Below are 14,033 nucleotides of genomic sequence, written 5' to 3'. Positions count from 1 at the left end.
TAAATGTTATTCTACTTTATATATTGAAAGAAACTTGCCGTTTTCTTCCAGTAACGTGTCTCGGAGAATGGTCAGTGTTAGGCCTCCATACTTAGCAGGCTAGACTTGTCAGTGAAGAAGTTATTCTCGAGATCTCAGTGGTCAACACATCAAAGATTTCTTTCTTTCTTTTTTTTAAAAAAATTTATTTATTTATTTATTTTTGGTTTCATTGGGTCTTCGTTGCTGCATGCGGGCTTTCTCTAGTTGTGGCGAGCGGGGGCTACTCTTCATTGCAGTGGCTTTTCTTGTTGTGGAGCGCAGGCTCTAGGCACGCAGGCTTCAGTAGTTGTGGCTTGAGGGCTCTGGAGCGTAGGCTCAGTAGTTGTGGCGCACGGGCTTAGTTGCTCCGCAGCATGTGGGGTCTTCCCGGACCAGGGCTCAAACCCGTGTCCCCTGCATTGGCAGGCAGATTCTTAACCACTACACCACCAGGGAAGTCCCAAAGGTTTATTTCTTGTTCATGTAAATGTGTGACTCCAAGGCAAGGGTCCTCCATGTAGTAACTTGATAATCTATGCTGTTTCAACCCTCTGACTCCACCGTCTCCACATGTGGCTTCCAGGTCCTTGCAGCCACCGGAAAAGGGCGCTGGAGGGTTGCTGGAAAGTTTTGGCACGCTAGGTGCAAGAGAACTGAGAATGGAGGGGAACACATGGATAGTGGTGCTAGTCTGTTGCCGTAGGAGTTTTCAGTGCTTCGTATAGCTTGAATATATTGTGGTTTAATTAGCTGGTCTCCTATTTGATGGGCAGTTAGATCACTTCCAACTTTACCCTTTATTATGTACAACACTACAGAGAAGAGCCTTGTATGTATCCTGGGTGCACATGTGACTGTTTTGCTAGTTTAAGCACTCAAGAAGTAGACTTCACAGTTCAGAGGATGTGGGTGTTCTTGTTACCATCAGTGCTGTCACATTGTTTTCGAAGGTGGTCATACTGGTGTTTGATTTGCATGGTTAGTGTATGAGAAAGAAATACCTTCACCAATGACATTATCAAACTTTCATTTTTTCCCCTATCCAATGGCATCTTTGTTCCTTTTGGCAAAATGGCTTCTCATTTTTGTTTTAATTTCTATTTTCCTGGTTATTAGTGAGTTTTTGGCTCTCTCTCTGTGTCTGTTATGCTGCCTGAGTGAAGCAGGACTGTGGAAAGTCAGGCTGAAGAAAGACAGAGGGAGTGCAGAGAGCCAGTGGGCAGATGTGGCTCACACATTCTCCCTTTGGGGGGCGCCCAGCTCAGTGACATTTCTTTCTATACTCCCTTGATCTATTTTTTTTTCCTCCCATGGCGATATTTCAGTAGTCTTTACACCTCTGATTTTACAACCGTGGGGTGAAGGATGCTTTCTCAGTCGTGTCATTTTTTTCTGTGGAGCTGTCTAATTTTGTGCTTTGAGTTTTCTTGTGAATTTTTCCCTGCTTAGTCATTGTCTTTTTATCTCTTGGTTCTCTTTGTCCTTTCCCTCATTTTTCATTCTTTTTCTTCTGTCTCTGCTCCCTTGTTCCCATCGGCCGTTAAATCTTTATGTGCTGCTTTTCTTTTTAAGTTGTATTTCCCCCTTCCCCTCCAAGCTTAGAAATGCTTGCTCTGTCAAAGAAATACGGAAGGGAAGGGAGCAGTGGAAAGGTCAGTGCACAAATCTAGAAGTAACCAAACCCAGGGGCCCACCCCCTCCATCATGTTTTGAGAACATGATGCTGCTCCTGATATGGTCACTTTGCCAAAATCTGTATGAAAAAAGGAAAGAACATTGGAATTAGTTCTAATCCTACCTCTGGCTCACTGTAGGATCCCTAGGCATGTGACTTCTCATCTTTAGGCCTCAAGTTTTCTGACTTTATAAAATGAAGAGGTTGGATCCCAGTAGTCTTTCTATACCTTGGAACCCCAGTATATGAAACATGTGACTTCCTGGGAAACTGCTGCAGATTAAGGGTCCAAAGTTGCCTTTATAATGGGCCACTGCCATTCCTCTTCCCCTGCGATGCCTTGAAGGGGCGCCTTCAGAATCTGTGGAGCAACAGGTCATTTAATAGGAGTTAACAGGGAAGACAATTCATGACAAAAGTATTAGAACAATTAGAATCCACACAGGGCTGGGGAGGCAACCCAGAGACTGGCAACATTAGGAACCTTCTCCCAGCCTGAGGAGTGGAAGGAGTGGAAGGGGGTGGTGTTGGCAGAGTCCAGGCCAGCTTGTAGGCGCAGGAGTCACAGTGGGGAGATAGCAGGAGCTGGAGTTATGGAAGGAAGGGCTGTCTGGAGGGACCTGAGGCTTCAGAGGAGATGCAGTCACTGCTCGAGTGGCCACCTGGCTCAGAAAGAGGAAGCCAAAGCCTGGTATCTTATTCTCACTGTCCTATCTCCAAACAGTCTCAAATTTAGGCAGGAGCCAGTTGCAAAGAGCACAGTTTGAAGGCAAGCAGGCAAATAACTGGCAGAAACAACTGAAAGGCACTGGGCCAGATAACCTTAAACTCTCTTCCATTATATTCCAGAGTTCAAAGATTCCCTGGAAGATTCCTGACTTCTGCAGTGAAGATATTAGTCTAGGGTTTTAACAGGTCGCTCTACCTAGGAATTGGAATAAACTACTTCTTCTACCATTTTAGAGTCTTAGGACAGCACCTGCTCACATCTCCACTTCCCTCCCTCCCAAAGCCTGGAGCAGCTGCATTTTTCCTTACGTGCGCTGTGCCAGCGTTTCATGAGAATCCTGTTCCTGGTAGATTTTTGACCTTTTGAAGACAGGAATATGATCTTGCTCATGCCAGTCTCAGTATTTATCACCAAGAGGCCTCTGGGAATGTGGAGCCAGAGAACAAACGCAGGGAATCAATAGTATTACAGTCGAAGCTTTGCTGTTTTACAGTCACCTGTGATAGTGGGCCAGTGACTAACCTTCAGCCTGGGTTTCCTAAATGGTAAGACGGTTTTATTAGGACAGACTAGGTGCTATAGATGGGCTAGGTTCTGCAGCAGCAACAAATAATCCCCAGAATCTGAATGGCTAAAAGTCCACAGAGGTTTATTTTTCACTGCACATTCATTGTGATTTACCTGGGGATGTCCAGTCCTCACTTTAACCCCTGGCTCATAGATCAGCTACCATCTTGAATATTGCCAGTCCCCAGGTCGAGAGAGTGTTTGGGTGGGTGGGAGGGTTGACAATCAAATGTTGGGCCTGACGTGTCACGCACCATATATACTCATGCCTTATTAGCTGGAACTAGTTACATGGCCTCACCTAACTTCAGCTAAGGCAAAGAAGTACCTGGAAGGAGGACAGTTAGGAATATTTATTAGTTTGCATTAATGATAGTTACAGAGAAAGATAATAATACTTGACTTCTCATGATTTTTTTGGCCATTAGATAATATAAATACTGATTATAATGCCTAACCTGTAGGAAATGCTCCATCAGTAATAGGTAGAACAATTATTATTGTTGTTATTATTATTCAGCAGCATGCTTTACACCATCCTTCTACTTAGTAACTTCTGTTCTTTTTTCTTCCCCATGAAAACGCAAAAGTAGACTTAACTTGTTCCTCTCTAGACGTATCACAAATTCTTAATTAATGAAGTTGAGTTAATGAAGTTTTAGACCCAGTCAGGGACCCTACTCTTCCAAGTTTAGGATTGACAGATATAGGTGATTATTCTGTAAAACGATCACTTTGTGAAGTGATAGCTTGAGTATCAGCAGTGGCTTTGGAACTATGTTCACTGTGTTGGTTTTCAATTTAAGAGCCACAGACTTTAACAGCTTTTCATTTTGAGTCAGTGCAGAAACAGTCAATATGTATTATATGTCTATGAAGCTGGTCTCTGGATCAATTGCAATTAGTTTGCAGTAGATTGCATTAACATATCTAAAATTAATACAGTGAGTGTTCTAATGAAAAGAAATTGACCATGACCACACTATGGCTGTTTTTAGTCTATCTCAAATGTCCTTTTCAAACAGCATTTCTTTTCTTCTTCTGTTAATGGCTTTAAATTGGTACGTCAACATAAACTTAATCTATTGATCCTTCCCCATTCGCCTTTTAAAAGTGGTCCCAGAATATGGCACATATAATGTTCAATCTTTTCTTTCTTTAGGGGGCTTTTACTAAATGCCTCAAACTGAATTTTTCTTGGCATGTTACATCAGGTGCTATTAAGACTACTAAGTTGGCGAGTACATTCATTTTTGAATTGTTGTGTTTTTCAAATTACTAATGTTTCATCAAGACTTAAAAATTCAGAAATAAGAGTAACAAATCATATACAGTTAACAAATTATATACAGTAAACGTTGTGAGCGCTGCTTGTCTGGCAGTTTATTTGTATCTTAGCATTATCTGTTTCTAAAGAAGAAGTGCAGGCAACTTCAATTTTAATAACATCATTACCAATATTTATAAGGATGGAACAAAGAGAGAGCTTGAGGCTTGATCATGTTGAAATTTGAATTTTTTTACAAGTGTGTGTAAATTATGTTATGTTTATTTTAGATCTGAAGGACTTTTACTTTTTTTAGAGAAAGTTTCTGGAAGTAAAAAGTTATCTATATCAGGGGACAAAAAGACAAAAGGCAGGATTTATTTATTTGGCTATCTAACTGGTAATTTTTTAGTATCTTCTGTATGCCAAGCACCATCACATTCTTCATAAAGACACAAAGAAGTTGAAGACACACTCTGTCCTTGAGTAGAGCCCAGTCTTGCCGTAAGGTTCTGGAGCCTCTTTGGAATGCCTCTCTTCCAAAAGAGCTTCATGAGTGCGTTGTAGCTTGGAGATGCCAGAAGAACATTACATTTTTAAGGACACGTTAAAGGTCCTGAAAGCTAGTGGTTCCGTGTGGTAAAGCCCTGTGGACCTCAGTTTATGGTCTGCATGATATTGCTCGGACATCCACTGAGGTCCTTGACTGAAGCCGCTAGGAGGTATGTCAGGTGATCTTCCACCACCAGTCTTGTGAGCCAGTTGTGTGATTGATTTTTTGGTTGGTTTGTGCATTAATGGCATCGTTATCTTACCTCTAGTGAACTGTGGTTCCTTTGCATCATAACTCATGGATAGAAATGAAACTAAGTGTATTCATTTTTTTCTTTTTTTCTTTTCTTTTAAAAACAAGGCTTATGGATTTGATAGGGAATGTCGATCTTATTCTAAAGAATGAGACGAATTTATTTGTTCATGTCACTCCGTCCTTTGATTATTTTCTTTCAGCACAAATATAAACTAATTGATTAGTGCATATTGGAAAACCACTTTCACATGATTCTTATGCAGAGTTACTTTAATACACAAATTGCAGTTTTTAGGAAATAGTAGTTTAATTAATGGTGACTTTTTCAGGTTACTGTACTCAGCTTTGGTGTGTGAAAGAGATAATCTCATTAAACACATAATGACTGTACCTAGAGTCCATTAAAAACCACAACAAAGAAATGGATTAGTCTGTGGCCCATTGACCTCAAAGAGTTGAAACAAATTTCCTGAGATACCTTACGATGATTCATGCTGTGTGTACAGTTATTAAAATAATGCTTTGAGCTTTGTTTGTTTGGAGTGGAGATGGGGGAAGGCATATGCTATATAACAGAGTCCTTAACATTTTTTAAAATAACTTTTTACTGAAGTCCTTATAGACTCACAGGGAGCTGCAAAAATAGTGCAAGAGTACACAGGTGTACTCTTCCCCCAGCATCCCCTAGTGTTGACATCTTACATAGTTTGAGTACAGTATCAAAACCAGGAAATTGACCTTGGTACATTCCTGTTAACTAAATTACAGACCTTATTCATTTAGGGGTGTGTGTAGTTGTCCTTAACATTTTTGCTTAGAAAAACAATTAAGCATGACGAATTCATTATAGATTTTTTTTTCTTTTGCCTCCAAAATCTCTGTTGCCGATTGCCTTCTGAGGGTACCTGTAAGACTGGCCCTATAAGTTGACTGTTATTTTTCATGCTGTTGTTAAGTCTTCTTATCTCTCTCTCCAATTTCTCTAGGTGGTTCAGTTAACCCCCAGAAGATGGTTGAACCTGCAGGAATACCAGAGCAAGAAACTAATGTCTGACAACGGAGTGAAAGTTCAAAGATTCTTTGTAGCAGACACTGACAATGAAGCTCTGGAGGCTGCTAAGAGACTAAGTAAGCTAATTCATAATAGGTGAAGTACACTTGGCCAAATTAGTGAATTCACAGGTAGTGGTTTCCCACTAGTTAAATTTCTTTGTTACCGGTTATACTAACAGTGACAGGTACAGTGTAGAGCTTTGAGTTGCAAGGGCAAAATGCCCAATTAAGAAAACTTTATTCTTTTACATGAGATAGCAGCATATGGGGTGCCACTCTATGGTAATTTTTCCAAGTCTCTCAGTCACCGTTTCACCTAGTTCTCTTATCTGTGGTTTAGTGGCTGCAAGAAAATTGGTTGAAGAGTGTAAAGTGTCAGAGAGAAGCCCATTGCAGGGTAAGTCAGGCAAGACAGTTGGCATCCTTTATTAAGTCTCTTAGAACATGGGGAAAGTTTCCTCTGAGTGACTGGAGGAGAGAAAGGGAAGGATGTGCATTTTGAAGTCCTGCTGACTTTGGTTCAGTGTTTTGCCCTTTCATTTATCAGCTCTGTAACTTTGCGTAAGTACCTTTTCTTTTCTGTGCCTCAGTTTCCTTGTCTGTAAATCAGTGCTAATGTGTTTACCTCCCAAAGCTATTTAGAGCCTTTAAGGGAGACTGCACACTGGTACATGGTAGAAAATCTAATCAGTTTCCCTAGTTATAGATTGAGAAATTAGCACTCAGATTTTGCTGTTTTTCAGTGAATATTCCTTCTTTTGCCATATAGACTCTCTCGTTGTCAGTCTGGATTAGCGTTGTCCATTAGAAATATAATGTGAGCCACACAAGTATTTTTAAATTTTCTAAGTCACCTTAATAAAAATAAAAAGAAACAGGTGAAATAAATTTTAATAATATATTTTGTTTACCCCAGTATATCCAAAATATTATCATTTCAAAATGTAATTAATATAAAACAATTTTCCAGGGGTTATTTTATATTCTTTTTTTGTGCTAATGCTCACAAATCTGATTTATATATTACATCACCAGGACATCTCATTTCACACTAGCCACATTTCAGGTGTTCGAAAGACACGTGCTGTCTTGTGGCTGCCCTGTCGGACAGTGCAGATCTGGACACTAGAAAGATGTGCATGTGCATTCTTTGCCTGCAATCTTGGAGAGCAGTTGTTTGCCATTAAAAAAGAAAGCATAGAGCATCTGCTCACTGGCCTTGCCCAGGTAGCTGTAGCGAAGTTTGATAGTGCAAAATAGAGGCAGGCTCTGTATTTCAGTTTTCCAATTTTCTGTGCTCTTTTAAGAGTAAGCGGTGAGGTGCTTCGGTTAGTAATTGTTCTTTTATCTCCCTTTCAGAGTTCCTCCTGGTGCTTGTACGCCAGATCCTTTCTCTGTTATTTCAGTTGAAATGTATATTTATTTTTTCTTTCAACAAATAGTTATTGTCAACCACGTGTTTTAGGCACGGTGGATGCAGCTGTGGAAGATGAGCAAGCCCTTTTTCTTCTTCGAAGTTACATTCTAGAAAGGAACAAATTTGCAATTTTCAGATGCTAAATGTAGAAATTGAGAGCAGTCTATATTTTAAGAAATGAAAATTGGTTTTATTCTCAAGAACCATCAAAATTGGTTTTTATGGTTAAAAAAAAAACAGTAAAATTAGACTTACACCTGGATGAGAGTTCCGCAGTGAACTGTGGTAATAGACTCAGTAAAGGTTAGTATTCTAACATCATTACATGAAAGGATCGTTTTTGTTTTATACTCCTCTGGTTTGGGGATTGGGTAATGAGAGCAAGAAGTGTAAAGTTCAAGTTGGTCTTTGGTCCTCATTTTCCCTATTATTTTCTTAAATGTGCTGACACACTAGTAGTCCAGGTCTAAGGATCCTTCTTAAGGGAATTCTGGAAGCCAGCTGCTTACCCCCCACCCGCCTTAAGTGGAGCACAGCTAAGAGAATTTACCGTTCAGATTTTCAAAGAGGTTTGGACTTAACTGGACTAATTGGCGTCTTAGTCATGGATTTGTTTTATAAGCATTTATTTAGCCACCACTTTGTGGGTGGGAATTGTATACTGTGTTTGTCAGACAGGATTTTTGCTCTGGAAGAATTAGCAAGGTGATATTTATATGCCAAGGCAGGGTGGACAGAGGGGAAGAGATAGGCAGTGAAGCAAGTTTAAATAAAAGAAAGTTAAATTAAAAAATGAAAATCAACTTTTAAAAAAGACATATTGGGGCTTCCCTGGTGGCGCAGTGATTGAGAATCTGCCTGCCAATGCAGGGGACACGGGTCGAGCCCTGGTCTGGGAAGATCCCACGTGCCGCGGAGCAACTAGGCCCGTGAGCCACAATTACTGAGCCTGCGCGTCTGGAGCCTGTGCTCCGCAACAACAGAGGCCGCGATAGTGAGAGGCCCGCGCACTGCGATGAAGAGTGGCCCCCACTTGCCACAACTAGAGGAAGCCCTCGCACAGAAACAAAGACCCAACACAGCCATAAATAATAAATAAATAAGTTTAAAAAAAAAAAGTTAAAAAAAGACATATTGGTTCCTGAGGAGTGGTTTTTAAGGAGAATGAAACTGGATTGAGAATGGTGTGGCTGCATGTGTGCCTTGGCCTGTGCATACCTGTGATCATCCTTTAGATGGGGTGGCCCTGGGAAGGCCTCACTGTGGTCCTGCTTAGAGCTGAAAGAGAATTTAGAGAACTAATCCAAGCACCTCGTTTTCTGAATGAATGAGTAATCCTCCTCTTACTCAGTAAGTCATTTTGGGAGAAGGAAGATCTCTGATTTTTGTTGTTGAGTAGACAGTTTTGGTCAAAGAGGAAATTTATAGTATTGGAGAAGGAGATGGTACCAAGTCTGGTTGGTTAAACATGAAACAAGTTGATAGTAGATATGAAAGGAGGTATGCACATCCTTGAGATTGCTTAGAGAGAGCACACAAGAAGAAGCTGGCAAAACTTCACCCTGTTTACGTTCTTGTCTCTGTAAGATTGACAAAACCAACAGCACATTTGGGAGTTTTACCAAGGAGATTTGAGGTTAAGGTTAAAGCTGGATCACACATATGTCTTTCTGACTGTCCTGAAAATGGGACCTCCACTTTATAATTACAGTATTTTAATGAGAAAAAATTACATAGAAGAATAATGTGTGTAATGTGCAGTAAGTGCTATATAAGATTTTATTGTTGTCATCATCGGCACCAGCAGCATATAATTCCAAAGGGGTCACTGCTGCCATGATGCAAATTCACAGACAAATCAGAGACATCTGATAATGAGTATTCTGTCGATTGTATGTTCGGAGAGTTCACATTATACTTTGCAAAGTTTGTAAATGATTGAAATGTATTTGCTTACCTTTCTACTTTGTTGATATTCGGATATGTCTTGAAATAAAATGACATTTTATAAAATATTTTGAAAATAAATATTGATATTAGCCATGCCTGTGATTTCCATTGTAATCTCTGTGTAGATCATCTTACAAATCTCTTTCTTTGTGTTTAAAGTCACATTGCTGGTTTTCTGTTTGCCATCCACTTAAGGGTGTCTCTGTCTTTCCTGGCCCAGATGGAGGTTGTCATCTCTTGGTTGCTCCAAACTCTTTCTCCCTCTTAGCTCTTCCTACTTACCCAGCTGAGATATCCCTGTGTCACCTTTAATGCTTCTCATGTCTGTCATATTCAGTCATTTGCCAAAGCCTGCCATTTTAAGTGCAGCATCATTATTTTGCTAAAGCAACTAAACAGGCAAGATAACCTTAAAAGCTTGCCAGGGTTGTACAGCTAATAATTGACAAAGATGGGATTTCTACCCAGCCAGGTTGGATTTAATCTCTTCTCCAAGCATTTTTCCTCTTTGCTAACTTGATGATGTTGTTCTTGGGAGATTTTAATACGTGAGTCAGCATTTTTAAGATAGGAAATGCATATTAATAAAATTAGAAGATTGAATTAAAACTAGATGTGGCAGGTTCTAAGGCTCAATTTATAGAAACTGTGTAATCTGAAGATTTTTTTTTTTTTAATTAATTAATTTATTTATTTATGGCTGTGTTGGGTCTTCGTTTCTGTGCGAGGGCTTTCTCTAGTTGCAGCAAGCGGGGGCCACTCTTCATCGCAGTGCGCCGGCCTCTTACTATCGCGGCCTCTCTTGTTGCGGAGCACAGGCTCCAGACGCGCAGGCTCAGCAATTGTGGTTCACGGGCCCAGCCGCTCCGCGGCACGTGGGATCCTCCCAGACCAGGGCTCAAACCCGTGTCGCCTACATTGGCAGGCAGACTCTCAACCACTGCGCCACCAGGGAAGCCCAGATATTTTCTTAATGATTCATTTTGTTGTATCTCTTTGGGCAATAGAACATTTTGCTGTGTAGTTATGGAAATCTTGTTAATTTGACCATTTGTTTCAAATGGGTAATGCAAACCTTTTGTTTCTGAAACAATTCATAATGATAAGCTATTGAGTGAGATCCTCATTTTGTTGCACAGAAAATGAACTTACGTCTGATTGAGAGAGTAAATTTGGTTTAGTGAATTAAGTTTTTAATGTATGGATAATATTCATTTCTGCAGCATTTTTTATGAGCTACCTTTTGTAATCACGCTTTCAGGAAGGAGTTGTTTCCTTTGCCTCTAATTTTCTCAGGAGATTTATTAATTATACAGATTTCTCCTGTATGGATTACATTTAATGTATACAGTCAGCAAATAATTACAGAATACCTAACTGTGCATGACTAATTTTTATGTTGTGTTTCAATTCTCTTTAAAAATGAATGAAGGCATAAGTCTCTCACATAACTCAAAAGGCCTGTCTCAAAGATGTGTATAAAAGCATAGATGAAACTTATCTAGGACCACCACTTTTTAGTTTTTGGAATCTCTACAGTTTATTAATTATTCCATTCATATTGATATGAGACTCTCAACATTTGATTAAGCAAGAAGATTGTATTTCAAAAACTCACAGTTTTATTTCTTGCCAGGAAAGAAATTGAAATATGAATGGAGAAATTAATCTTTTCTCAGCTAATGACATGCATCCTAAAATGGAGATACGGAGCTTTTTATTGAACTCGGCTAGCTTTGGAGTGCTTTCAGCTACAACGTGTTTCCATTCGTCAATATGATAACTTATTCTTTTCGTTTTATATAATCACATCCTAAAGCCTGGTGAATTACTTACACCATTAAGGAGTTGTACTTTATATAAAAAGGGAACTGCTGCACATTGACTACTGATTGACATGTACTGTTAATCCTGTAGGCAATTAAATGCATAGTAAGCCTCCTTGATTGTTGTGGCTTTGTCATATCACATTATGTGGTTAGGATCTTGCAAAAAGATCTTCTTATAACCTTTGTGTTGAGATGGTGGTCATTATTGTCTTATAATGATAGGTGAGGATAACATTGATTACTCTGTAGTAAATCTTCTTTTTACCACCGTACCAGCTGTCCATTGTTTTGAACCTGCAGTCAAGAATGCAATTGCAAGGGTGATGACAAATGCGGGCCATCAGAGGTTGAAACAGTGTTTACTTCCTAGGAATTGTGGTGGTGACTCATCCAGACAGAAGGTGTTTATCGTAGGTCCTGAGACATAGTAAATGCTCAATAAATATTATTGTTACTCACAAAATTTTCATTTGCCCGTGTTTACTTACAAATGCTCCCTAAAAGAACACCTGAATTGACCTTAAAGGCTTTCCCTGACTATGTTTATTAAGAGCATCCTGTTCAACAAATTGTAACCTTTAATAATATTTCCTATTGAGTATATTTTGCAAAGAGATTCCCTCCCTTTTATAAAATGTTCTTTTCTCTTCTTCCTAAGTCTGCACATATAAATGGGCTTGTCTGGTCATCTCCTTAGAATTCCTCTTTGCTAGAACGTCTTCTCCTAATTGTCTTGTGCTGTTCCCTGAATAGAACTAGCAGGAGACCCATCAAGTGAAAGGTGAGATTAAGACGGGTTGTGGGCAGGCAGGCTTTATGGGAGTGAACATTTAGCTTCCTGTCAGTTTCCTTAGAAACAAATGAGAACAGGGCTTTGAAAGTCAATACCTCAACTTGAATTTTGGCTAAGGCAAGGATTAATTCTTCTCACATTTTAACCAATAAAAATAATAGTGGTGGGATTTAACCTTTGGCCTCTTGCCATGTTTCTGGCATCATGGTGAGCATTTTGTGTGATTTCATGTAATCCTCATTTAAACCAAAGGGGCTTTCCTTTTGGAACTGGTTCCAAATATCACCAGATCCTGTGTGTCTATGATTGTGTATTCACGGTGACTAACATAATTTCATTCAGTCTTTTCAGTTTGTCATTAATGGACTTATTTATTAATTTTTTTTAAAGCTACCTCATTATGAATGAACAAAGAAGTTATGTGCATGGTCTCATTTTCCAGGTCTTTCCTATGAATTATTTGTGCCTGAGGTCTTTGACTCACCCCAGTGTATATTGTGGTAGTTCTAAATCTACAGACGATACCTTATGGGGTTATAAATGTAGAAAAGCTTTGCCTGGGGTAAGTAGGCATAAAAGCTAGCTTCTTATTATCCATCTGTCTGGACATACTGGCCTTTTTAAAGAAATCTTAAACATAAACAGATAAATCTCTTTTGATTATCAAAGGAATATGCTTATTATTTTGATTTTGGAAAATATAGAAAAGCACAAAGAAGGAAAAACCTCCTATAATCCCATTACCCAGAGAGAACGTGCCTTAAGATCAACATATTTCCCTCCTTTTTTTTCTGCATTCATTCAGTCAGCAACATTTATTTCTGTGCACATATTTACATAAATATAATTGAGAGAGAATGTTTGTTTTTAACTCTGGGAAAATACTATGCATATAGTTTTGTGTCCTACTTTTAAAAGTCCATATAATAACATGAGCATTACCTAAATATTAAATATGTTTTTCAGAAATATTATTGTAATGGTTGTATGGTAATCCCTAGATTGACTATGTTATTTCCCACTGTGACTTACTTAGATTGTTTTTTCTGTTTTTGTGTGTTAGGGAATTCTAGCTTATGTAACTTATAAACTGCCCAATTCTCAGTAGCTTAATACAATAAGGAGTTCTTAGTCACATAAGAGTCCAATATGGTGTTCTTGCTCTGCCTCTAAGTGGTGACTCACAGATCCAGGCTCCTTCATCATTTCACTCTGTCCTCTTCAACACGTGTGTCTCAAAGATGACCTGGGGATTGTGTTTGTTTCAGTCACGTAAGAGGGGAAAAGAGCATGGAGGATTGCGTGTGGAAGTTTTGTACATACTGCATCACTTCAGCTCACATTCTTTTGGCTAGAATTCATCAGATGGTCACAGTGAACTGCAAGAGAGACTGGGAAATACAGTCTCAGTGCATGCGTAGGAAGAAGAGGAAATGGGTTTGGTGATCCTGGTAGCGGTCTCTGTAGCTTTTAGAATTTGGGGGAAATTTGTCTCTGCTTCTTGGCTTAGAACAAGCATGGACTGTACAGTCAGAACATCATCCCAGGTCTACTTTGGTTACTTAAGCCACAATTTACTTGACTGTAAAATTGAGGCTAATAATACATATGTCAAGGAATGATTCAGATTAAAAAAAGACAAACATAGCACACGCCTCATATAAACGAGGTGCTCACCAATTTACCTTCCTTCTTTCCTTCCTTCTTTTTTGGTCTGAACTGAGTGAATGTTTCAAGCCATCATAAAAGACATATAATAACAGCTATTAAAAACATCAACAGCAGATAAAAAACAAACAATGCTCAGTGCTTTTGTAGTAACACTGGAGTGTTGAACTATATTTAGTGTACAGCTCGTCAGATGATTTGATAATGAATATATTACTCATATACTGTTGGTTGATATTTTCTAGGGAGATGGAG

General features: G+C 39.1%; 1 protein-coding gene across 1 annotated transcript in view; it reads left to right on the top strand.

The window, feature by feature from the left end:
* SUCLG2 (succinate-CoA ligase GDP-forming subunit beta) overlaps positions 1–14,033 on the top strand; it is a 258,167-nt gene that overhangs the window by 56,917 nt on the left and 187,217 nt on the right. Inside the window, exon 2 of the mRNA XM_061195513.1 lies at positions 6,055–6,196. Within this exon, the coding sequence (XP_061051496.1) occupies positions 6,055–6,196 (142 nt within the window). The remainder of the gene's footprint in view (positions 1–6,054; positions 6,197–14,033) is intronic.

Source organism: Eubalaena glacialis, chromosome 7 (genome assembly GCF_028564815.1).
Source record: "Eubalaena glacialis isolate mEubGla1 chromosome 7, mEubGla1.1.hap2.+ XY, whole genome shotgun sequence".
Taxonomy (NCBI): domain Eukaryota; kingdom Metazoa; phylum Chordata; class Mammalia; order Artiodactyla; family Balaenidae; genus Eubalaena; species Eubalaena glacialis.
This window is presented reverse-complemented; position numbering and strand designations above follow the sequence as displayed.